General features: G+C 41.4%; 2 protein-coding genes across 5 annotated transcripts in view; both read right to left on the bottom strand.

Moving 5' to 3' along the window:
* The window catches only part of LOC117830477 (nuclear mitotic apparatus protein 1-like), a 24672-nt gene extending 12386 nt beyond the window's left edge, over positions 1–12286 (bottom strand). The window contains exons 1-4 of the mRNA XM_034708616.1: positions 11077–12286; positions 9734–11034; positions 5212–5246; positions 3961–4083 (exon numbers count right to left, since the gene is read on the bottom strand). Coding sequence (XP_034564507.1) covers positions 3961–4083; positions 5212–5246; positions 9734–11034; positions 11077–11883 — 2266 coding nt within the window. The 5' untranslated portion in view covers positions 11884–12286. The remainder of the gene's footprint in view (positions 1–3960; positions 4084–5211; positions 5247–9733; positions 11035–11076) is intronic.
* A 1565-nt stretch (positions 12287–13851) lies between these two features.
* The window catches only part of spag9b (sperm associated antigen 9b), a 67345-nt gene continuing 54285 nt past the window's right edge, over positions 13852–26911 (bottom strand). For all 4 annotated transcript variants that reach the window (XM_034707629.1, XM_034707630.1, XM_034707632.1 and 1 more), the window contains exons 17-29: positions 25964–26125; positions 25680–25851; positions 25374–25565; positions 23825–23981; positions 23337–23465; positions 23172–23252; positions 23017–23084; positions 22783–22931; positions 21343–21514; positions 21106–21219; positions 20817–20996; positions 19058–19180; positions 13852–18549 (exon numbers count right to left, since the gene is read on the bottom strand). In XM_034707629.1, coding sequence (XP_034563520.1) covers positions 18431–18549; positions 19058–19180; positions 20817–20996; positions 21106–21219; positions 21343–21514; positions 22783–22931; positions 23017–23084; positions 23172–23252; positions 23337–23465; positions 23825–23981; positions 25374–25565; positions 25680–25851; positions 25964–26125 — 1818 coding nt within the window. In that variant the 3' untranslated portion in view covers positions 13852–18430. The remainder of the gene's footprint in view (positions 18550–19057; positions 19181–20816; positions 20997–21105; positions 21220–21342; positions 21515–22782; positions 22932–23016; positions 23085–23171; positions 23253–23336; positions 23466–23824; positions 23982–25373; positions 25566–25679; positions 25852–25963; positions 26126–26911) is intronic.

Here is a 26911-nt window from a genome sequence, read left to right as displayed (position 1 = left end):
GTAGTTAAAGCCTCTGGTAACCCAAATCATCAAAAACGTTCTATGATATTTATAGTCATATGTACAAACTATTACATTTATCTAAAATGTTTTTGATAACATTCTGACGCTAGGTTAAAGTGGGAAGGGTTAAATTGGATATTTATAACAAAATAAATATCTAACCAATCATAAATGAAACACTGAGTCACGCCCACACATGTTCCACAAAACTACTCCGCTCCTGCTCAAGCCTGATTTATACTTCTGTGTCGAATCAACGGCGGGGGTCCGTGTAGCTCCCGTACCTACGCAGAGGCCTAAGCACGTAGTTGACGCACACCTCCTTGAAAATGTAACTACGCGTAGAATCGACTTGGACCGCAATCCCTGTGATTGGTCGTCTCTGTGGCATTGTATTTCCTGTAGTTACAGCCCTTCTGGGATACCCGCTCATCAGCAGTGTATTTCATCTCCTCCTCTCTATTCTTCATGTAATCATGTCTGTATGATAAACAGCAACATGTATCACCTGTAGATTAACATAACAGCAATAAAACAGCATTACATGTTCCTGATGTCCTGATCATGGAGTCTACGAAGCATTAAAAGTGATGAACTATACAAGTATTTTGTGACTCAGCACTCAGAGAACATTGTAAATGAATAATTTTCAGATTCTGGAGTTTTGATGTCTTTAGATTCAGAGTCAGACGGCTCAAACATGCAGGCTGTGAACTCTCTCTTGACCTGTCAATCAAAGAGTCAGGCCACGCCCACACAGTCCTGAGAAATGCTCTGACCTTTAAAATAAGATGTTTTTGAACAGAGTTTTTTCAGAGTTTATTTTCACTCAGATTTTTGTTGATGCTTAATGACACATTACATTTTGATATTCTGTATGAATTTTGAAGATTCAAAGTCACGTTCCTTGAGGCTTTAAGATAAGCCTCATTTTTCAGGCTTTAATGCCTTTCTTTAGAGAAGACAGGACAGAGAGAGTGGGGCGTTACATTTTGGAAGGAGCTGCAGGTTGGAATCGAACTAAGGAAGTTTGGCCTCTGCAACACCATTGGAATAACCATTGGATTGCTAGGCTCCATAAAATCCCCTTCTGTTGCTCCAGCATGTCTACCTCTGGATCTTTAATTCATCAGAAGGACTCCTCCTCTGGACATCTGGTGCTTTTATTGTGAAAAACAACTACAGGGCATCAAGCTCAACATTAGGCTCAGATGAAGTACGGCATCAAATTTTAAGATCCAACAAGTTTATAGTTGAAGCTCACACCTCTTGGCTCCACCTGTTCTTCACCTTCCACTTCATGCAGGCTTTCGAGGCATTTTAGAAAGTGTTGAGTCATGAGTTAGTCCACATTGTTGGTTTTTACGGCATGTTTATGTGGTGCTACCCTGCCATTAAGACGCCTCTATGTGTGTCCGATGTAAAAACATTTCAGGGACATGTAAGGAGGTTAAAGCTGGGGCTGGTAATCAGATTTAGATCTACTTTTTGTTATACTGGTTAAAATGAGCTTTATGTCCCGATGGCAATCAATACATAATGTGTTCTTAAAAAAGAGGTAAAAAAAAGCTGCTATCTACAGCCGGAGTAAACCTGGGAAAACACCAACCAATCCCTGCCATCAGGAGCCAAATGATGAAACCAATCAAATCCTGTCCTGCCGTTCTGCCCGCCTCCTGCAGAGCGTACATTTCATGTTTGTTTGTGTTTTGAACTTTCACTATGAGAATGTTTTGGTGTTTTCTTACTGCTGACTGAGACATGAGTTGACGTAGTGCAAAACACAAACCATGTGTTGAGGACCGGTTTTGAATCAGTCACCATCATATGGTCGTGAATCAGTGGCGTGAGCAAATGCTACATTCAAATTCATGCTAGTTTTCCTTGACTACCACCCCTAGCTTTAACTTCATGTGTGGGAGTGCAGTTTAACAATGATTTAATATTAAGATTGATTTTAAATTGATCTACAAATGTTTCGTTATGAAGGTTGAAGACGGCTGGATAGAGATGTGTGCCATAGCTGGAGTTTGAGGATTCTTGACAGCTTCACATACACTGTCAGCTCAGTTCTCTGTGATCTAAGAGTCACACACACACATACACACAAACACACACACACACACCCAAACACGCACACACACAAAGGGAGAAAACCCTTTGGTGAAAGAGATGATTGTCAGAGGAAGGGGCTCCTTGCATCACCGAGGGAAAACAAACAGAGGGGAGCGACAAAGAGGAGGCGGGAGGGTGAGAAGATGGGATGAGAAGTGATGAGGGGACAGAAATAGATTTTGTGTGTGTGTGTGTGTGTGTGTGTGTGTGTGTGTGTGTGTGTGTGTGTGTGTGTGTGTGTGAAAGTGAGGGGACTCCAGCTGTGTGTTTATCCTGCACCAGGGAAGACTGTGTCAAGCCAGCTAAGATGACAGAGCAGACGTGGACTGTGTCACACAACACAGACGACCACATTCAAAGGTGTGTGTTTTTTTTCTGTCTCTGGAGTGTGTGTGTGTGTGTGTATGTGTGTGTGTGTGTGTGTGTGTGTGTGTGTGTGTGTGTGTGTGTGTGTGTGTGTGTGTGTGTGTGTGTGTGTGTGTGTGTGTGTGTGTTCATGCATTACTCATGATTCATGCTGAATAGATGCATCACAGCATATCTGTCTTGAGGAGGGTGAGTTTCTGAGAGCAGCATTTCTACCTCGTGCGTTTGCCTGCTCATGGTGAAAATGTGGCATTTGGCAAAGTCAGCATCCAACTCATTACACCCGTGTGACCTTCTGTGAAATATACAAAACCTCACACACACTGGCACACACTCATTCACACACCTCCTTTTTTCCAGCCTGTTGTTGAGCTTTACCTCGGGGCAGAGTGTTACTGTAAACAGACATTTGCAGTCGTATCAGTGGGCCAGTTCACCTGCAGCGTCCTTGGCAGCAGCTCCTCTTACAGGATCGAGAGGTTATGGTTGTCGTGGGACCTGGATAACCCCCCTCGCCACCCCTCCGCCCCCGTGAACAACCCTTGAGCCACCATCTGGCTGGCTTACATAACCGCAGAGCAGACTGTGAAATGGTAGCGTTCGGTTATGCAAACTGGCAGAGGAGATTTTACCCGTGTCAGCGAGGTTGATATAAATGATTCTGACCTTTGTAAACACATTGCACGTTATGATTTCCATAAGAAGAGGATTCAGGAAACATGACCTTATAGAGCAACACTGAACATGAGCAGCTGTGTCTGAAAAGAGTCTTCTTCTTTGAAAACTCATCTCACATATGAGATACTGAAGATTTCAGCTATAAAAACACAGCCTTCCTCAACATGAAGAGGTTCTACTGCTAAAGTCTTACATCTCATTACTCATAGTGTCCTATTACTCCTCTAGAACACTGCGCTCCCTGCATCGAGCCTGCTTGTAAGTCTCTGAAAGTAGTACAGGAGGTAGAGCCTTCAGTTATCAGGCACCTCTCCTTTGGAATCATCTATCAGTCAAGGTCCAGGAGGCAGACACCCTCTCTACTTTTAAGAGTAGGCTTCAAACTTTCCTTTTTTGATAAAGCTTATAGTTAGAGCTGGATCAGGCTTGGACCAGTTAGTTATGCTGCTATAGGCTTAGACTGACACACTGGGATCCTGTCTTTCCCTCTCTCTCCTCTCTCTGCCTGTCTCTCACTTTAACTCTTCCTGTCCCATTAAAGTTACTAACCATAGACCTTTCTGGAGTCCCTGAGCTCCCTTGTCTCGTAGGTCCCTCTGGATCTCTGCTGCTGTGGACGTGCCAGACTCCAGCTGCTACATGGGACTGGATCTGATCCTGTCTTGATGTTGGGTCTTTGTTAATAATGGAACATAGCGTACGGTCTAGACCTGCTCTGTTTGGAAAGAGTCTGAGGAGAACTTCTATTGTGATTTGGGGCTTTATAAAAAAAGACTGATTGATTGATCCACTACTCACCCATCCTGAAGTCAATGTAACCTTCTCCTCCACTCATCACCAACAGAGACTGTTGTCCTTCCTGGGTTGTGGCGTCTGCTGCTTTGTCACCGGCTGCTTCTCCTCCCTCAGGAACTGAGTGACCTGAGAGCACAGAGACACAAACTGTTAACAGCTCCACAAGTCCAGATTCTGGTTTCCTGCTCCAAAAATCTTCAGCAATAAGAAATTACTAATTAAATGCTGCAAAGTGCTCTGCTCATGGTGGATTAAGATGAGATCAGACTGAGTCCTGTCTGTAAGATGGGACTGGATCTGATCCTGTCTTGATGTTGAGTTTTTGTCAATAATAGAACATAGAGTACGGTCTTTGTTACAAATATATACCAGAAACATTTACATGAAGCATGTCAACATGAGCGAACACTGAACACCATGGTTAACAGACATCAGTCGGAGCATGTTTTATTATAATCCAAGAGAACTTTGATATTTTTCATCTCAGTCTGAAGCACCAAAGTCTGAACATCCTGAGCTGTCACAGTAATGTGTGCAGAGTTTGTTATTTCAGCTCAGTCTCCCCCTGCAGCAGCTAACACAGTGAATGTTGAAGAGGTAAACATATCGTGCAGAGTACAGTTTGTGTAAAGATGCAATAAAAAAACAGTGAGAGCTGTAAACTTACCCTGGAGACAAATATACATTCAGCATTTCTGTTGTTTTCTAATGTAACTTCTGCTATTTAAAATTGTCTCTGTTTTCTTCCCGTCTATGCATATGTCACACGCTCGCACCCTAGTAACATTGTATATATCTAAATTGCATTCTAGCTTTATTTATCTATTGCATGCATTCTAGCTTTATTTATCTATTTTATTTTACTTATTTTTATTCTATTTTATTTTATTTTATCTATTCTTATTTTTACTTATTGAAACTTCTTTCTTGATTGTACTTATGTCTGGGTTGCTGTAACAACTGAATTTCCCCCCCGGGGATCAATAAAGTAATATCTTATCTTATCTTAGTGCTCAAAGTGGCTCAAGCAGGGAGGGAAACTTGACTGAAGAGAAACAGCAAGCTGAATTGACCAATGTACTCCCCGCTGAGGTCTTCTTTTCACCAACTTTTGGCGTCTCCGTTTGAAATGGGAGGAGAGACGACTGAAGAGGAAGGAGATGGAGCAAATACATGGAAGCCACCAGCATGAAAAAAAACCATATACGAGTTACAATCCTGACTGGGCGACACTGTCAGAGTGTGAATGGGTACGGCTGATCCAGGTGTTCTGTGTCCATCGAATATCTCTGTAAAATATGAAGGGAAAAACACATCGGATATCCACACAAAAACAAAAAAGCATCAAACAAACAAAAACAGGCAACCACTGCAACTTTTAGGACCAAAAAAGGTTCGCCAGAAGAAGACAAGATTGCAGCAGCAGGGCTTACCAGTGTCCTATGTCTGAATTTGATGTTCATTTGGTCAGTCTGAACTGGTAATAGTGCCCGAGCCCTCCGCCCCAAACAATTGGTCGAGTGTCCCTATTTATCACAAATCCAAGGTGGCAACCCTGCTCAGTGATGCAGACTGCAGTCGTATGTGAGCTGCTGGTATCCTCTGATTCAGAATGGCATGTGGTCGTTGTCAGGATCACTTGTTTCTTAGTTTGGTTTTATTCCTGTCTCTTTGAAGTCTGTAGACACAAACAGATGATCAGTGAGCTGCAGGTGGAGGAACATTTGCATGTAGTAAAGTGCTTAAAAATATCTAAATACAGCGTGCAGCAACATGAGTGTTTGGGTCTCAGTTTCTTAAAATGACCTGAGTTAAGTCACAAAGTTGAATCCGTCTGCAGCGGTTGATAGCAGCTTCTTTACTGCTTCTCTAACTGGTTTCTCCACAAAGTGTCCGAGCTGACAGCCCCCCCCCCCCCCCCTCAGGGTGTTACACTCATTATTGACACGTATATTAATCAAAAAGGAACTATCCTTTAAAGCCACCTCTCTAACCTCTTCAGGTAATTAATACTTAATTGTCAACAGGAAATGTGTGACCTCTGACCCTGCTGCTTTACTTCAAAGTTTCTCTTTAAAAGAGAACATTCAAGGGAAACAAGGTCATCAAGTGACAGCTGCTATGCAAATCACACAGCACACAGTCCTTGTGCATGATGTACCGGTCTATCTGAGTGTTACTTAACCTCTTACTCTACTATCATGACTGTGATCCATGGCAGCCAGGTGTTGTGCTCAGAGCCTGGGGGGAGATTAAAGCCTCTCTCTCTGCCCGTCAGCCTGCTGAGAGCCTCATTCAACAGGCTGAGGCTGAGGCTTTGAATAGAACAGTGGTGGACCAATCACAAGCAGGGGAGGGGTGCTTTTGTCCTTCTGATAAAGTCACCGGGTAAGGAGGGTTACTGAGTGGTTCAAGCACGCCCCCTAGTGTTGGACAAGAAAACTGTTCTTCAGGGTGATGTTTCCCTGAAGGAGGGTGGGGTTCACATAAACATGATGACGTCCTCTCAACTCCAGAGAAGAAATACTGAAGCAGTGAATACAGGAGTGAGACCGGCATTCTTTTAACCATGTAAAGCCTGAACTATCAAATAATTGCCAGAAAATTCAAATTCTTTGAAAATGGAGTGTTTATTGGACCTTCTGACAAATGAAAAAGGAATTAAATCTCAGTTTTCATATAAGAGTTTTAATCTGTATCATACTTGATACATATTTTCAAAACAAACTAAAACACATAAAAACATTTTTTTAGCCTATTAAACTTTGAGTTTCCTTCAAATGTTTTTCAAAAGTAATTTCAAACCCACAAATTATTATTTTTCAATTATTTATTATCCAGCACTTGCTGGAAAGCTTCCCACCTACCTTACAGACTTGTTGGAATGGAATTATGGTTCCTATGGGACTCACTCTTCTGATTGGCTCATTCTGAAAGCACCTCGAGTTAACACTGATCTTGGTCGATCAGCATCTTCCATTGATGCCACTAAATCATGGATTACCCTCCAACAGACTTTAAAGAAAGAAGAAGAAAGGTACTTTATTGATCCCCAGGGGGGAAATTCAATTTTTTCACTCATGCTATTTTTGGACATGCTACACATACAGTTGTTTTGGTATATACATACATATGCACACACATGCAGTGAACATGCTTAGGGAGAGATGTCAGAGTGAGGATACTGCTGTCAACCAGCGCACCCAGAGCAGTTGGGGGTTCTGTGCCTCGCTCAAGGGCACCATGGCAGTGCCCAGGCAAGTGAACCAGCACCTCTCCAGCCACCATAAAGTTGATACCCATTCCCTCTTTTGCAGAGTTTAAGACTTTGATCTCTGACCAGTGTCTCAAACTGTATCTGTTTTAATTCATCTGTTATTTTGTGAATGATTGTGTGTTTGTTTGTTGTTTCTAATGTGCCTATGATCTCAACGACATTGGAAATGAGGGAAACCCCAATGTCTTTTCGAGAATAAATCAATTTTGAATTGAATTGAATTGAATTTGGCATCTGCTACACAACACAAAAAACTAATTTATTGTGTATTTTTTCTCTGAATTGTTCAGTTTTTAGTTGAAATCAATGAGAAAAAGACAATTATTTACTAGGGAGCCATGGCAACATTCAACCAGTCATCAATCATCATGATACAGCAGGTTTCAAATATAGAAATACAATATATGTTATAAATATCTCAATTTCTACTCTAAATATACCTGATTATGTCATTTCAACATGTTCTTCAATAATACAAAGACTGTATGTTGCTTTATGGAATTCATAATGTTTGAAATGTAATAAAATTATGATTGACAGGTCTGTTAATAAATGACCTTATGTACCTGCTGTATCAATTTTGATACACACATTTTCAACATGGTTTGACTATAAATTAAGTTATGACATTAATTAGTTTTACATTGCATCAATGCAGCAGCTATTCCTCTTGAAGTTTCAGGAACAATTTGAAAGTTTTTTTCATCCAAACTTTTTGAAACTTGTTAAAAATATCCCTGAAAAACCTTGAGTGGGTCTCTGATCCACAGCTGACATTTTGGATGTCTCCAGTGACGTCCTTCTGTTTACTTCTTCTAATTACTCACACCTGGTGGATTATCCGTGCACTGCATGTATCTGATTGTTTAAGTCAGGTTTTTTCAGAAAAAATATGGTGTTCAAGTCTTAAAAACTGATGTATCAAATATGATTCACTTGGCGTTATAGGGTTAGTAGTAGATGTCATGCTGCGGGACAAAGTAGATTTAATCATGCATCTGCACCAACACCTGCCATGGATGAAGGCGTTATCTTTTCTGGTTTTCCAACCTTTTACCCCTCGTCAAATACCTCAGGACCCCTCAGAAGGGAATATCTTCAAATGTGGCACAAATGATGAATTATTCACACTGGTGTCACCAACAAACTATTGTAACCATCTCACATCTGAATCGCACTGTTTTTCATACTGTATATGTTTTTTAATAACTTGGTGCAATTTTATCTCTGCAATAATGTACCTTACTATCTATTCATAAGATAGAAGTGTACATAGTGTGTATATATACCTGTAATATTTGCTTTATTTTATTTAATTTTATTCTATTTTATATTTTACTTTATTTTACCTTTGTCATTACTATTATTATTATTATTATTATTATTATTATTATTATTATTATTATTATTATTATTATATTTTTAACTATGTAAGGACAATTGTTGTATTCCTCTGTCTCATGTTGTAAGCTGATGGAACAAAATAATTTCCCCCAATGGGGGATCAATAAAGTATTCCTTATATCTTAAAATATAACATTTCAGTTTATATGTGAGGAAGCCTTAAACGACATGATTAAATACAGTGGTCTTCTCTGGAGCCCTTTCAGAGGAAAATGCATGAAAAAGTGCCCTCTGGATGCCCATGTAGTTCATTATGTTATGGTATTTTATTTTATTACATTACTTTTACAAACAAACGCCTAATTAATGCAGATTAAGCATTTTAAAATCACAAGTACCTTCATCTGACAACAGCATTCTTCAGTAACCTGACTGTATGAAGACTCATTACACACATTTGTAATTTAGACAAAACTTACGTTTTGTTCTATTTTTCTTTGAAATGATAAAGTGACTCTTTGAAAAACCTCATTTGTTTTTTTGGTTTTATTTTAATTTTTTTAGTTTTAGTAATTGCATTTATGTGTGGGAACCGGAGTTACCCGGGGGAAACCCACACAGGGAGGGAAGGGTTATGGGGGGCGATGGGGGTGAGGAGTTGATGTAGTCCCCTCCTCCTCCTTCTTCTTCTTCCAGGACTTTGGCTTCCTCAAACACAGAAAATGTCTGACCCTTTTCCAGAACGGTTTGGCTGGAGTCTCTGTCTCAGTGTCTGGAGTCTCTGTCTCAGTGTCTGAAGTCTCTGTCTCAATGTCTGAAGTCTCTGTCTCGGTGTCTGAAGTCTCAGTGTCTGGATACTCTGTCTCAGTGTCTGAAGTCTCTGTCTCAGTGTCTGAAGTCTCTGTCTCAGTGTCTGGAGTCTCTGTCTCAGTGTCTGAAGTCTCTGTCTCAGCAGCTGGAGTCTCTGTCTCAGCGGCTGGAGTCTCTGTCTCAGCGGCTGGAGTCTCTGTCTCAGCGGCTGGAGTCTCTGTCTCAGTGTCTGGAGTCTCTGTCTCAGTGTCTGGAGTCTCTGTCTCAGTGTCTGAAGTCTCTGTCTCAGTGTCTGGAGTCTCTGTCTCAGCGGCTGGAGTCTCTGTCTCAGTGGCTGGAGTCTCTGTCTCAGTGTCTGGAGTCTCTGTCTCAGCGGCTGGAGTCTCTGTCTCAGCGGCTGGAGTCTCTGTCTCAGTGTCTGGAGTCTCTGTCTCAGTGTCTGGAGTCGCTGTCTCACTGACTGGAGTTGCTGTCTCACTGACTGGAGTCTCTGTCTCACTGACTGGAGTTGCTGTCTCACTGACTGGAGTCACTGTCTCACTGACTGGAGTTGCTGTCTCACTGACTGGAGTCACTGTCTCACTGACTGGAGTCAATGCTTCAGGCTCTTCCTGGGGTGTTACGGTCGTTGCGGTCTCAATACTGTTGATCTCTGTGTCCTCAGGCTCCTCCTGGACTTGGATGGCTAGTCCCTGCTGAGTGGCCTCTTCAGCCCACTGTTGGAGAGTAATGATCACGGCTTCATATTTTTTACTGAGCTCTATGTAGGACTCTCTGAGGCTCTCATGATCCTCTTGGAGAAGCAAATGTTTTTGTTTTTCCGGCTGAAGCTCAGCGTTGAACTCCTCCTGTCTGATATCGTATTCTTCTTTCAGGTCGTCGTATTTTTCTCGAATGTCTCTCAGAGAGTTGAGCTGATTGCTCAGCCCCTCTATAATCTTCAAGAAGTATTTTTTCTGGGAGATGATGGTCGCTGACGTTTTTCCTTGGAGGGCTTTCAGGTCAGTTTTTAACTTCCTGATAAGCCACTGGTCTTCCCTCTTCCTGTTTGCATTTGACTGGACTTGCGTCTTCAGCTGGTTTTGAAGGTTTACAGCCTGATTTCTGACAGTGACGACCTGTGTTTGGTACGCCTCACCGAGCTTCTGGTATGCAACTCCTAGAGCCTGATAGTGCTGTTGGAGGAGGATGTTGTTCTGTTTTGCAAGCTGGGGCTCAGCGTTGAACTCTTCCTGGCTGGTTTTGATCCTCTCTTTCAGCTCCTCATTCTCCTGTTCAAGACATTTCTTGAGGCTGAGTTCATGTTTCAGCTCCTCATTCTCCTGGTGAAGACATTTCTTGAGGCTGAGTTCATGTTTCAGCTCCTCATTCTCCTGGTGAAGACATGTCTTGAGGCTGAGTTCATGTTTCAGCTCCTCGTTCTCCTGGTGAAGACATGTCTTGAGGCTGAGTTCATGTTTCAGCTCCTCGTTCTCCTGGTGAAGACATTTCTTGAGGCTGAGTTCATGTTTCAGCTCCTCGTTCTCCTCCAAGAGATCCTCCTGCTTCTTGATGGCCTCTTCCTTCAGTATGTTGATCTCTGCCATCTCTTGTGTGAGGGTGTCCCGTTCAGCCGTCAGGGTGTCGCGTTCAGCCGTCAGGGTGTCCTGTTCAGCCGTCAGGGTGTCCCGTTCAGCCGTCAGGGTGTCCCGTTCAGCCGTCAGGTTGGTGATATCTCGCTGGTCGTTCAGCACCCTGTCTTCCAGAGACTTTAATTTCTCCTCAGTTTCAGGGTTTAGGAGACCAGCTTGCTGTTGTTGAGCAGGGACCTCGGACTCACTCTCCTGGACGTCAGTGTTTGAAGCTTTCTTCATCTCCAGCTCTTCTCTGAGAAGTTTCCTCTGAGTCTTCTCCTTCTGAAGTTTTTTCTTCAGCTTCTGTTCGGTGGTTACATAGTCCTTCCTCAGCTGCAGACACTCCTCTATAAGGTCCTTTTTTGACAGCTTCTTGATGGTCTCCATGTACTCAGCTTCTAGTAGGGCAGGAGTTTTATCAGCAGTGGGATTTTGCAGCTCCTCCTGATCTTCTTGGTCCTCTGACTTTTGTTCAGCCAACTCCATTTCTCTCTCCTCTTGCAAGCATCTGAATCTATTCTTTTTCTGAGTGTTTCTCCTCTCTTTATTCCAGACTTCATCAGGTGTTTTTAAGTCCTCAGGACTTGAGTCTAGAAGTTGCTCTTGTGACAGGTTCTTGATGGCAGGAGTTTTCTCAGCAGTGGGATTAATCAGCTCCTTCTGATCTTCTTGCTCCTCTGACTTTTGTTCAGCCAGCTCCATTTCTCTCTTCTCTTGCAAGCGGCTGGATTTATTCTTTTTACGAGTGTTTCCCCTCTCTTTTTTCCAGACTTCATCAAGTGTTTTTAAGTCCTCAGGAAGTTTGGAAAAATCGATCGGGTCCTCCTGACATTTGCTTCTGCTTTTGTCAGCCTTGGCCACTTTCTGCGTTTTTTTGGGCATTTTGAATGATTGTTGAGTGTGGATGTCTCTCTGATACTCGCCTACAACAGATTCAAAATGATCCTTCTGATGGAGAGAGCTGCTGTGGTTTATACTCTCCCTGCTTGAATCAGTCCTTTGATGTTATGATGTCAGAGTCCATGTTTTTGGAACACACACACACACACGTTGCTATGGACACGCACCGATTGAGAGATGTCAGAGTGAGGCTGTCATCAAGCAGCACCACTCGAGCAGTTGCTGGTTTGGTGCCTTGCTGAAGGGCACCGTGACAGTGCCCAATCCAACGAATCAGCACCTCTCCTGCCACTAGTCCAAACTTGTTCCATACCAGGACTTGAACCGGCCACCCTCCTGTTCCCAAGCCAAGTCCCTATGGACTGAGTTACTGCTACCCCAAATTAAATTCATTATCTGACATGAGGACTCAATACTAATAAAATTAACCTATATAAAAATGTCTTTGTAAACAAGTGAATTATAGCAGGAAAAAGATGCATGTATTTCATTAAACATCAGAGTGTTTCCACTAGTCTTCTAATATCTTAAAGAAACTTTTTCCATTTTTAAAAAGAGTCAGGGAGCTAAATTCAAACAAAACAAGAGGGACAGTTGGACTGAATTGAGACATACAGTATCTCAAAAAAGTGAGTACACCACTCACATTTCTGCAAATATTTAATTATATCCTTTCATCAGAAAACACTAAAGAAATGACACTTTGATACAATGTAAAGTAGTCAGTGTACAGCTTGTAAAAAGTGTAAATTTACTGTCCCCTCAAAATAACTCAACACAGCCATTAATGTCTAAACTGCTGGCAACAAAAGTGAGTACAATCCTAAGTGAAAATGTCCAAATTGGGCCCAAAGTGTCAATATTTTGTGTGGCTACCATTATTTTCTTATTTTTATTCTTCCCCCTTAAATATTTTCTTTATTTTTAATTGAATTGTTCATGCTATAGGTCACATTAAAGGTGGAAAAAGTTCTGACATGATTTATCTTTTTACATCACAAATCCTTTCATTTTTTTACAGGGGTGTGTAGACACAGGATTCAGTTTCAGGTTTTCTGGTTCTTGTAATTCTGGTCTGGCTGTGAATGAAGCTGAACATGACTTGAGCTGTATCAGAGTTTGCTTTTGTTATTATGCAGCACAGACCTGGAATAATCTCCCAGATAGTATTAGACAAGCCCCGACTCTGACCACTTTTAAGTCCAGACTAAAAAGGTTCCTCTTTCATGCTGCTTACACTGCTCACTAATGGACGCAAACCCATCTATAAACCTTTAACTCATTTCACGTTCAAATATCATTTTCAAATATTTTGTGTTTAAATACTTATGTTTGTTAAACATCATATTTTACAATTGGATATTTTACCATTTAATGTCATTTTTTAAGTTAAGTATTTTTTCAATTTAATGTCAGATTTTACAATCAGGTGTTGTTGGGCTGTCGGGCACGCTGCGGGGGTGTTAAGGGGTCTGAGCCAGCTTCGGGCTGCGACTCGACACAGAAAAGATTCAATGTGTGATTCTTAATCCTTGGGAAGAAGTTCTGAGATGAATCGAATGATTAAAGGTTCATTTCATTGTGATTCTGTGTCCGGCGGGACGGTAAGACTCTGCAAGGGGCTGATTATTTAGAATAATTGGTCCTAATTTAAATAAATAACAAGACCCAACACTATTTAGTACTATGCATGTTAAGTTCACAGTAAGTACACAGAGAGACAGTAGATTCAATTACAACTGGCCGCATATAGAATGTAAATGTTTGCTGTATGTCTTTGTTGATTGTTCCTGTTCTGTTTTTTGTTTTTAACTCTGTAAAGCACTTTGAATTGCTCTTTTTAAGAATGGTACTTTATAAATATACTTGCCTGGCCTTCGGTGCTGCAGGGAAGACGTCTACGAAGCTTCATACTGTAAAGACAAAGAAATCACCACAAGCAGACAAAAGTGTCCCACAAAAAATGCTTTAATTTATGGTTAAAAATAAGTAAGGCTAGAGATGCAGAAGAAGTACAGTATCAGGTTTCTGTTCTTCAAACCTGGAGGACAGGAATTCTTCACCAAGTCCATGATATCTATGCAGATGATGAGACGGGCTAACACAGACCTGCGGAGGAGGATGAGACTCCTTCGTGCTGTGGTGGGATGAAGTTAAGAGTTAAAAACAGGTTGTGTGGACAGAAAAGGTCTGAAGCCCCCTCCTCTCACAGACACGGTGCATAGCTGAAGATCTTTACAAACGGATTCATCCAACAGCAACAACTGCTGCAAAAACATGAACCCAAACCGGATTTCATCTTCACTTATATACACTACCAATCAAAAGTTTGGACACACCTTCTCATTCAATGGTTTTTATTTATTGTAATTATTTTCAACATTGTAGATTAATACTGAAGACATCAAAACTATGAAATAATCTGGTTTTACCATAATCTGGATTACAACAGTAGTCAAATAGAGCTATCCATTGTGTACTAACCCTACCTCTGAACAACACAACTGATGGTCTCAAACACATTAAGAAGGCAAGTCATTCTACAAATGAACTCTTGACAAGGCTCATGTTAATTAGAAACCATTCCAGGAGACCACTTCATGAAGCAGACTGAGAGAATACCAAGAGTGTGCAAAGCTGTCATGAAGGAAAAAGGGGGCTACTTTACAGAATCTAAAATATAAAACAGATTCTGCTTTGTTTAACACTTTGTTGTTCATTCAATAATTCTATATATGTTCTTTCATAGTTTTGATGTCTTCAGGAATAATCTACAGTGTTTACAATAATTACAATACTTCCAAACTGCTGACTGGTAGTGTATATGTATATAATCATATATATAATTCGTATTCAATGTACAAAGTTACATTCTGAATTGCAAAGGCTCAATCATTGTAAATAAATACTGAAATGGCTACACTGCAATAACATTCCCCTCCCCAACGAGAGAGGACACACACACTCACTCACACACACACAGCTGAACATTTGTCGACTCAGAGTGCAGTCTGAAGTCAGAGTAAAAAGTTCATAAAAATAGACTTAAAACATTTCAGATTGCAAATCAGGAGGGGATATCATCGAGTGCTTCAGATACACATCATTATTCTGTACAAAAAGGGAGCAGGCTGCAGAAACAGTCACAACTCTGACCTCCACATGTCAAGACGAGGGTTTGTTTGATCCTCTCTCCTCTGAGCTCGTCCTCTCCTCAGTATGAAAGTTTAAAAATATATCTCATCTTTAACGCGAGAACTTCTCTTTACAAAAGCTTGCATGCTTTCTACACGGAGGCAGACTCAAACATGCTGCTCTAAAGTTTAAAGTTAGATGAGACACTGGGGTCGTAGCAGACTATCGATCTTTAACTCCTTATCCTTTGGTAGCAAACACATTCGTCAGAGAAAAATAAATACTTTGTCACACTTGAAAGAACCTCGAGAGAGTCCTCTCAAACCCTGATACGTAAGGCAGGTTTTTAAAGTGTCTACAAGCTGGAGCGGGGCGGCGGACTGAGTGTAGAGGACGGACCAAGTCCTCATGTGACATCTGATCTGTGAGTGACTCAGTTCTTAAATTTAATCTGCTTCTGATTTCATGATAAAGTTTTTTTGTGGATGTCACTCAGTTATTTGTGCCTCAATCATTTCCTTCACGTCACAGAGCCAAGCATCCGAATCATTCATTACATACCTGCTGATCTCTGATATCTGCAGACATGCTAGAGCTCATGTGAGCTCACAAACACAACAGTAACATGTTCAACCCATAGACTGTATATAAAATGGACTTCATCTCGCTAGGCTCGAAGTGAGGCTGCCACAAAACCTACTCCCCCTAGTGGCTGGCTGCAGTATAGGTAAAAAACGGTCTCCCCCATTCATTTGAATGGGGCTGTGGTCAAACTTTAAAAAATAAATACACATGGTACGAATGTTTCTCCCATCCGTATGCTGTGGTGATATGTAGTTATTATTTGACTGTTACATGCTGAAGTCCTCTTTTTTCTGAGAAGTTTCTTTTTTGTTATTAGAGGTTAAAAAACAGGATTTTACATCAGGTTTTACTTTGATTGACAGCTGCCGTAGAGAGAAACCCCATAGGACCTTGGGAGCTTGTTACCGTGGAAACACACAAATTCCCCACTGCGCAGATTCTGGCTGCAGAAAATGTAAAAGATGACAGCGTTCTGGAACGGGATATTTTGGCTTCAAAACCGTACAATGGGAAAAGCCGGAGCCATGCTGTCCATTATATATACAGTCTGTGGTTCAACCATGTTCTCCATCTCACTGTGAGGGTGCAAACCTTTCACAATGAGCTCTGAACTCTGATGAAGCTGATGAAATGTTAGCGCAGCAGGTCAAAAACGGTCTGACGGTGAGAATGTGACCTTGTGGGATTTCATGTCCTCAGTCTGGACCGAGCAACAAACAATGGCTGTTTTCCAAACCACCTGCTATACACTACTTACGACTGTAGTATGCAGTACGTACTTCCTGCCTACTGCGTTTGAATTTAGTCTGTAGTCTGACTGTTCTGTTGGATCTGGTCTGCAGGATGCTGGGTCAGGCGTTGCTGGATTTTCGGTTTCAGAAAGCGGAAGTAAACGACCAAGCTGATAGATAAACTGATTCTTTAACATCACTGATGATTTAAAAAGTTAAGAAGTGGTTTATATGGAATTTAATAATTCTCACGGACATGAACGGTTACCTGTGAGATGTTTATCGACTCTGTAGTTACAGGAAGTTACAGGATTCACCTTGCATTTTCGCATTACTTCACCATAGGGCCCAATCTCAATGTCCTCCCTGAACCCTGAGCCTTTCTTGACTTCATTGACGTCACCTGTAAAGTGATTGAGGGGAGGAGGCTGTAAGGGCTCAAACTGTAGACCTAGGAATGGGACAACACTTTGGGACTTCTCATGTAGCCTGCATGATTTCATGTAGCTCACCTTAGCGATATTAGGAAGTTTTAATTCACAATCTTTTCTTTCCTAGGTCATCTTTGGGGGCGCCAGATTCTCCTGAATTTATTTTGAATATGCTGAATGAGACACGTGTGATATCAATGGAAAGCTGAGAATGTCTGCTGTAACTGAGTTTTTAAAGCTTGTTGATAGGATTAGCGGTTCAAAAGTGATCAAACATTTAAGAACAAGTAGCCGCCGCTGGCTGTCTAGGTCTTTGAGGGTCAAATTCAAGGCGCTTAAGGGGCGGACTGACTGCCGTGTGATCCAGACTCTTACTGTACAGGCTGCTGAACCACAAAACGTAGAATATGTAAATATATAAATATAAATACATAAATTATACTGTTTATACACATTGTGTGAAGAGAAATAGATTTAGGCTGATTAAGGCTGCAAACTTTTTTTGTAATGCCAACATTAGTTGTACCTTCCTGCTTCTTGTTTATGTCTGTCTTTTTTAATTTCATGTTACGGCGTTCATTAACTCTTCCCCTGGGAATCCCGTGTTCCACGTCACAATGCTATGAACTCTGGGTAATTCCCTCACGATAAGTCTGCAGAAATGCCCACTTACAAAAAGGGGGCGTAAAGGGCTCAAAAGGTCTGAGAGAGATCCCTCACACACTTGATGATTTGACAGTGGGACAGACCTAAGCTCACACAGACTTAGCAGGAACGCGCCTCAAAGTCTGTGTTTGAATTTGGACATTGAGATTGGACCTTCATGTAACGGACTGTTGAGCGTCTGATACGGGGACTCTTTTTCATCCAGCATCAGACAGAATGTTTCGATCCTCAGGTTTTCAAGCTTCAGAAGAGGAGGCTGCTCAGCTTTGTTCCTGGAATGAAATGATTCCAAACACATGAGAGGCATAAACTGGGGCTACTGTTCTCTCATGTCTTATAGTTGTATCAGCTTTGGGCCGTCCTCTGCACCTTCAGATGCTGAACCTGAATCTGATGAACTGCATTCGACTTCAACAAACACGGAGACGACGGGATACAATCAAAAGCCGAGTTCTGAAAAGACGGAAACAAAAACACCACGAGACGAACCTGACGGACTCAAAGACACGACTTATCTCAAGGGAACGGGGAGCTCGCAGATGATTATGATGATATAACATCAAGTCCAGCGTGAGCGCACAAGAACTGAGCTCAGCGGAGGAACTTTGAGACCTCAGGGAGAGAGAAACTGAATACAGTGTTACCTCCAACACGATTAAAAGAGAGCGTGAGGCTTTATAACAAGATTCATCAATTAAAAAACGGAGAAAACAACTCAAAATAAAATAATATCATGCAGCTGTTCGTCTGTTCACACTGCTCCAGTGCAGTTTATTACTGAGCCAGCTCTCAGAGCAGTTTTTGCTTGTTCAGGTTTGAGGAAGAAAGAAAGTGCTGATTAATCTTGTGCCTGCAGAGCGGAGTCGTCCCCCTGAACTCCTCCTCCTCCTCCTCCTCCTCCTCCTCCTCCTCCTCCTCCTCCACCTCCTCCTCCTCCTCGGCAAGAGAAAAAAAGGCAAGTCAGGCCTCAGAGGTCAGAGTTCAGTCCTCGTTGGCCATGATCTGCCAAACGATGAGGTGGCTGCGCTCGGCTTTAGCGAGGAAAGGCTGAAGTTTCATTTGGGGGTTGTCTCCATCTTCTCCCTCGGCGTCCTCGTCACCTGAAGACAAACAGAGAAAACGTTTATCCAACCATAGACCTTTCTGGAGTCCCTGAGCTCCCTTGTCTCGTAGATTCCTCTGGATCTCTGCTGCTGTGGACGTGCCAGACTCCAGCTGCTACAACTTCTACTATCAGTCTCACCACTATCATCTCTCTCTCTCTTCATCTCCCTCTATCCCTCTCTCCAACACGGTCTCAGTAGATGTGTGTCTAACATGAGTCTGGTCCTGCTGGAGGTTTCTGCCTGTTAAAGGAAGTTTGTCCTTGCCACTGTAACTTGCTAAATGCTGCAAAGTGCTCTGCTCATGGTGGATTAAGATGAGATCAGACTGAGTCCTGTCTGTAAGATGGGACTGGATCTTATCCTGTCTTGATGTTGGGTCTTTGTTAATAATAGAACATAGAGTACGGTCTAGACCGGCTCTGTTTGGAAAGAGTCTGAGGAGAACTTCTATTGTGATTTGGGGCTTTATAAAAAAAGACTGATTGATTGATCCACTACTCACCCATCCTGAAGTCAATGTAACCTTCTCCTCCACTCATCACCAACAGAGACTGTTGTCCTTCCTGGGTTGTGGCGTCTGCTGCTTTGTCACCGGCTGCTTCTCCTCCCTCCGGAACTGAGTGACCTGAGAGCACAGAGACACAAACTGTTAACAGCTCCGCAAGTCCAGATTCTGGTTTCCTGCTCCAAAAATCTTCAGCAATAAGACGTTACCAAAGAGATCTATATCTCATAAAGGAGTTGGAGTTCTTTAAAGTGAGTGTGGCTGCTTTCTAAAAGTTGATCTAAAACGTTAACGGGGGTTTTATCAATCAACTCTCCGCAGCTTCAACACAACCCTAAAGGCGTTTTTTGACCGCAGGGACTTCACCCCGGAACTACGTGCGCTGCAACCGGTGGACCCAGGGTCTAAATTTAGTACAGGGGTAGTTAATCTCCCCCCTGAAAAGCCCCTGCTAGGGCGGTAGTACTTTTCAAAGGTCCCAGGGCTTTCAGGGGGCAGGGCCTGCAATGCTGAATGTCTCTGATTGGTAGATTAACCGCAGTGTTTTTATTCCGCCCGTCGTCCACAACAACATCACACACATCTGTGATTCACTTGATTTCTCTTTCTTTCATTAGTTTTTATTTGTTCTATCTTTTTTGTATGTGTGTGTACTTTTCAAAAGAAGAAGCTGTGATTCTCTTGATTTAGGAGGTCTTTTCTTCCTGCAGTGGTCAGACTCTATAACCAATAATATATACAGATATGTTGTAAGATATGCTTATTTTTAACTCTTTAATTTGAATTGCTAATAACTTTTTAATAATTGATATTTGATGGGCTCTTGTTTGCTTTATACTCTTTTGCACTGTCTACTTTGCTGCTGTGACACTTAAATTTACCCATTAAAGGAGTATCTTATCTTATCTTATCTTGTAACAGTAGTCTTCTCTCAGCCCACCGTGAATGCGTCTCTCCCGGTGTTACGGTTTTAAAAGTGACCCTGTAAACTGGAGACCTTCAGCTGAACGTGTCAGTGTTTGTGGAGTTTACACAGCTGTTGAAACACAGAGGGAGTTCCTGGGAATACAAACTAGTTTAGTTTTTATTAAGATTTCAAAATATCCTCATCAGATATTTAGTGATGGTCTAAAGATGTTTATGAGGGATGCATCCGGCTGAGAGTCTCCAGTTAACAGGGTCGCTGTTTAAACCAAAACACCAGCCGATCTCTGCCACGGCTTTTTGAGTTCAAAAGGATTTTAAAGGCGTGTTGAAACGTCTTTGCTACTCGCGCTTATCTCCTCTCACGTGTTGATTCAGTGAATCCATCTGTGATGAAATATAGCACCATCTAAAACAGCACCAGCTGAGTCTCTTCATGCTAACAGGCTAACTGTTGTGTTGCTCATAATGATACCTGCCTGTCCGTCTGCTTCTATGGTGTCATCTGTGATGAACGGCATTCCACTTTGTTTTACTGCCCTCTACTGGTCTGGTGGTGTAGTGCATTTACTTTTTTTTTCTCCATACGTCACTGGCCTGATTGGATTTCGACCGCGGGCTGAAGTCCCGTGTAGATTGTGCAAGACAACAATGGGGGCACAGGAACCTTTTAGTTCAGGGTAAAGTAGTTCTGGGGGCTAAAAGTCCCCGGAACTCTTGGTCGAAATGCAGCTAAAGTTTCATCATAAGTCACATCCCTGCCTCTCTGTTGCTCCTCTAGGACTCTGAGCTAAGCTAGCTTCAGTCTAAACACACTGTAAACAAAGTTTACCAGGGACAGCGGTGAAGAACTTGACAGCGTCTCTGTGACCATGGAAGCAGAGCTGAGCGTGAGCCATGGAGCAGTATGGGACAAACGTGCCGGCGGTCACTTTGTCGGTCGTCTCGTCCCCGTAGATTCGGACAACACTTCCTGGATGGTTTCCTGCGGCCTTGGTCACCTTGTTGGCCGCTGAGGAAGGAGAAGAAGAGTGATGAGACAGAATCTCAGTTTAATTCACTGTTAAGACATTTACAATAAAGCGCTATTTCAGCTCAATCATCCCCGCTCCTCCACTCACTCTCAGTCAGAGGGATGGAGATGATGACTCCGTTCCCTGTGCCAATCCACAGACGATTACAAGACACCATGAGGGCTGTGATCCTCACAAACGAGAAGCCCAGTTTCCCCGTGCCTGAGAGGAACAAAGTGAAGAAACATGAAAAGCTGAATCTGAGATGATGAACAAAAGTCTCTCAGCCTGAGGAGAGTCTGTGTTTCATTTCAGGATGAGACGGAAAGAAAAGAGGGAACAGACCGAGCATCTTGCTGACGTAGGGCTCGATGTCGACGTCCTGAAGGTGCTGGAAGGTGTGAGCATGGAACAACCTTAGAGTGGAGTCCAGCCTGATGGAAACCCAGATACCATCGCCGTCCCAGGCCAGCTGACGGACCTGACTTTCCTTACGAGGGTGAGCGTCGAATGATTTCTGTGGAAGACAGAGAAGAAGACGATAAGACAGAGTGAAGGAGCAGGGCGAGAGAGATTCATGATGTCATGAAACTGAGAGTTGTGTTTTTCCTGGATAATGAGCACTGCAACATTTCTACTTCTGATTTCAACAAGCTGTGTATTATTTTCAAACATAAAAGATCAACAACAAATAACAGTCTGAGTCATGGTCCTTTTTAGGTCACACTTTAAGATCTGCCAGGATTTAAAGGAGCGAGTACGTCAAAGGTTTGGATCACACTCCAGACTCACTCATTTCCTCCAAGTCTGTGAGAATGAACTTTTTAAAATTTTATTTAAACTACTACTTTTCATTTTTTAAAACTACTCTTTTTTTAAAACTACTCTTATTTTATTTTTTATTTTTAAACTACTATTTTCATTTTTTATTTATTAAACTTCTATTTTTTTAAACTACTCTTATTATTTTTTAACTATTTTTTAAACTACCCTCTTTAAGTTACTCTCTTTTTTAAAACTGCTCTTATTTATTTTATTTTTTTAAACTACTATACTTATTAAAACTACTCTTATTTATTATACTTATTAAGACTACTCTTATTTATTATACTTATCAAAACTACTCTTATTTATTATACTTATTAAAACTACTCTTATTTATTATACTTATTAAGACTACTCTTATTTATTATACTTATCAAAACTAATCTTATTTATTATACTTATTAAAACTACTCTTATTTATTATACTTATCAACACTACTCTTATTTATTATACTTATCAAAACTACTCTTATTTATTATACTTATTAAAACTACCCTTATTTATTATACTTATCAAAACTACTCTTATTTATTATACTTATCAAAACTACTCTTATTTATTATACTTATCAAAACTACTCTTATTTATTATACTTATCAAAACTACTCTTATTTATTATACTTATCAAAACTACTCTTATTTATTATACTTATCAAAACTACTCTTATTTATTATACTTATCAAAACTACTCTTATTTATTATACTTATTAAAACTACTCTTATTTATTATACTTATTAAAACTAATCTTATTTATCTCGTTTTTTTTAAACTACTATTTCTATTTTTTAATTTTTTAAACTACTCTTTTTTTCGCCTTTATTGACAGGAGAACTGAAGAGAGATAGGAGATGTGGGGAGTATAGAGTGGGGGAAGACATGCAGCAAACTATAGCATGTATACATAGGGCGCTTAGACTGCTAGGCCACCAGCGCCCTGAAGATGAACTTTTATCGTACCTCTATCTTCATTGCTTTGGGCTGCACCACATAGATCTTGTTCCTGTAGCCACACCACACTTTGTCGTGCACCACGGTCATGCAGCGGATGGAGTGGTGCGGTCTGCCCAGGTCTAACAGATGGTAATTGGTCAGGTCCCACTGTCCGTCTGAGAACAAGAAGGACCAGAGTCATGGTTTGTTCACACACATCTCAGACATCAGGGTGACGTGTTAATGTTTCCACCTCCTCACCCTCTCCTCTGTGGAATATCGCCAGAGTGCCGTCAGAGAGGCCGACCAGCACACGACCTTTCACGTGTCTGTAGGAGAGAAAACCAGCTGATCAACATCCAGACCTGCTGCAGTGTGAGAGTGCAACAGAAGTTTAGATCATTCCATGTACTCACACTATACCGAGCACTGAGTCCTTCAGCTTGATGGAGTGCAGGCACCTCTTCCACTGAGCCACAGACGAGTGGACGTACACACTGGAATCAGAGCAGGATCATCAGTACTCTGGATTAGTTACACACACAGGTGAGCGTGCACGACAAACACAAACACAAACCCACCATCCGTTCTGAGCACCCAGCCACATGGTGGGCTGGACACTGCTCATCTTCTGAGCCTCCTCTCTCATCAGGTCCTGCTCCTCCGCGCTGGGGTTTGAGCTCACTCCGTCTTTCAGCAGGTCACTCTCCCTGGACGGCATAGACAGCCAGGGTTAAAGGGATATTTCATTGTTTTTGAAGTGGGGGTGTATGAGTCTTGTATGCGTATACTTCATTTGTTCTAAAGACCTTCACCATGTCACAGCCTGTTCAGCAGGCTCAAGTGTGAACTGAGAGCACACATCTATCACAGTTAATGTAGCAAAGGTTAAAACACCGGGCCCAGAGTTTACTGCCAAACGTTTACAGAACTTTCATGAGCACACAAACGTTTACAGTGATTTGATGTTGTTGCCCGCTTGTTTTAATGTTTGTTCTAATAAAGCAGCTTTATTGGACCCTCTGTAGTCAGACCACATCATGCCGGGTAATGAGCCTTGGGATTTTACCTCTGAGTGTAGTTGGCCGGAGCTTCTGCTGTCTGCTGAGCTCCGAGTGGATCAGTGAAGACGTGCTCTGTGTAGACTCCCCTCAGGCTCTCTCTTTGGTCTGCAGACCCTGCGCTGGACTCTGTGGCCTCGGTGGCTTCCTCTGTTGTTTTGGATTCTGTGGAGAGATTATTCATCAGTGTGGTGTGAAGGTAACACTGGATGATGATGAGGAGGAGGTGACAGATTTTTTAGAATAGAGAGCGTGTTTGTGTACTGAATTGAACTTCTCTCTGTAAACTTTAGTCTGATACACATCTCTCCTTCTCGTAAGATCCTTTAAACCTGATGACTATCAAACATTTTACGTTCTTTTAAGTCTGATCAAACAAACTCTTGGTATTTATTGAGCTTTCAAGTGAAGGAAAAAATGCTTAAAATTCTTAGATGACTATGTATATCATAACTTAGCACTCCTTTCATCTCTTTCTGCTGATGTCGAGGAGAGACCCTGACTCTGTGGCAGAAATATTAAAAGAGTGAAGGAGTAACGGCCAAATTCCACCAGATCCATGTCCGGTCCGTCTCGGCACCGGTTGTAATAGGTTTCTTTTCTAGTCAATACGTTAACTTCCACTGGATCCGCTCCGCTGCGTTACGGCTGCATCTCTGATCCGGCAGGTCGGAGCCCTCCGGAGAGAATGGGGGAGGACGTGCAGTAAATGGTCGAGGCTGTAATCGAACCTGCAACCTCTGCAACGAGGGCTATAGCCTCTGCACATGGGACGCGTGCTTAGATTGCTAGGCCAACGGTGCCCCTTTCTGGTGTTTCTGCAGCCAGCCACAAGTGGACGCTCGATGAACTGCAGTTTGTAACACTTCCACATGGGCTTCATATTTTAAGACCTGAGGTTGCTGCTTGGTTTGGCCTAGTGGTTAAATCGAGCACCCCCTGAATACAGCCTATAGCTCTTAAAGGCAGGGGTTCCATCCCAACCTGCAGCCCCTTTCCTGCAACTCATTCGAGGGAATAAACTTAAAACAAACAGCTTGCTATTGCATACACCATTGCTGTTTTCCTGCATGAATGAGGAACTGCTGGTTATTCTACTCAGACTGAAACGAACTGCAATCAAAAAGTGGAAGATTTCCCAGACTGAATTCCAGAGCCCAGAGTTCAGATCCTGCATTTCTGAGTAGAATCTGTAATTAGAGATTAGGCAAACGTTTTAAACTTACGACTGTGATGTGATCTGAATGGTTTCTGGATGTTATATGTAATATAATTTAGCCTTTCATTTCAAACACCTAAACTACCTCTATAGTTTTCATCCTATTTTTTATGGTACATTATTTTTCCCTATCTTTTACATTAAGTCCTTTGAGTTTGATTAGCCGTGTCGACAAAGCTGCCTCATCTCTTGTTTTCACCCATTTTCATCAGAGTCATAATGTAGAAATTAGAAAGCTGGAAAAGGATGGTGTGTTGTTTTTACTGAGTTTCATAACAGAGCATGAAGAAGGACGACTTCAAGTCAAATCCCTTGTGCACGGTCTGTTTGTCTTTTACCTGGACTGTCAGCTGTCTGAGGAACAGCTGAAGCTCCCTCAGCGTCACAGCCAACGACAGTGATACCTCCCAGCATGTCCTCGCCTCCTGCTGCGCTGTCATTGGCCGGTTGTGAGCTGCCTTCTCCGACTGGTTCTGCATCAGAGTTTGGAGCTATTTCCTCACCGGCAGGGTAGTCCGTCTCTCTTGCACCTACATGAGAACACAGATGAATACTGGGAGATGTAGGAGTGTGAAATGATATGTTTGCACAGACTTCTCTAAACCCTCGTCCCTTTAAAGAAAGACAGGAGTTAATCTGCTGACCTGGAACACTGGCGATGCAGAGGACGTGAGAGTTGCAGACAAAGAAACTCTCCAGGATGTTTCCAGGCTGGTTTGCATCGATGACGACAGCTTTAGTTGTGGACTGGGTGCTGGTGCAGATCCAAACAAGTGACGACATCTCTTCTTGCTGCCGCAGCTCATTCTGCTGCTCCTGCAAACACAAACACAAGCAGACATCGAGCATAAACACTCTGCATATTGATGCAGTGTGTGTTTAACATCATGTGTCCATCTGACATTAGAATAATAATCTGTGTGTGAACCTTGAGTTCCTGATCCAGTTTGTCCAGGCTGCTCTGAGACCCTATTTTCCTCTTAGGGCTCTCTGGTCCTGGAACATCACTGTAGAACACGCTGGCTCCCACAATGGAGCCTCCATCTCTGGTTTTCCCTCCAGAGAGGTTTACACCAGCAGCACACCACAGCTGGAGACAGACAGAGTCAAAGCAGTCAGAGAGAATGATGAGACATGCAGGAGAAATATGAACACATAACTCAGCCTCACTGCAGATTCTGTGGAGGGAAACATCACAACATACAAACATTATTTCACCCTTTTTCAGTCAACAAGAATTTCTGAAAAAATGCCATACAGAAAAATAAGTAACTTAAATAAAATTAAAATAAATAAATACATCAAATCAATTACTATAATCATCACCATGACACCTAAGAAAAATAATGATACAAGACAAATAATAATCAGAATAATAATTAAAAAATGATGTTAAAAATATTATAATAATAAATACTTATTATAACTAGTATATTTTAAATAATATGAATTTAATTTTTTTTAAATAATAACATTAAAATAATAAAAAAACATTTAAAATAAATAAATAAATACATCAAACCAATTAAAATAATCATAATAAACGCTATAAAAATAATATAAATAATTATAATAATGAAAAAATAAAGTTTAAAATAGAGTAATCATAATAATAATCATAATAATACCAATACAATTATTACAACTAGTATATGTGTATTAATAATAATTGAAACAATATAAAAATAACATTAAAATAATAAATAAACAAAGAAATACATTTAAAATAAATAAATAAATAAAATCAATGACTATAATCATCACTATAACCATTACAACAAAATAATAATAAAATAATAATTAAATATTAATAACAATATTAATATAATAATGCTAAAAATAGAATAGTATTACTAACAAAAATACAATTATTATG

Source organism: Notolabrus celidotus, chromosome 18 (assembly GCF_009762535.1).
Source record: "Notolabrus celidotus isolate fNotCel1 chromosome 18, fNotCel1.pri, whole genome shotgun sequence".
NCBI classification, from domain to species: Eukaryota; Metazoa; Chordata; class Actinopteri; order Labriformes; family Labridae; genus Notolabrus; species Notolabrus celidotus.
This window is presented reverse-complemented; position numbering and strand designations above follow the sequence as displayed.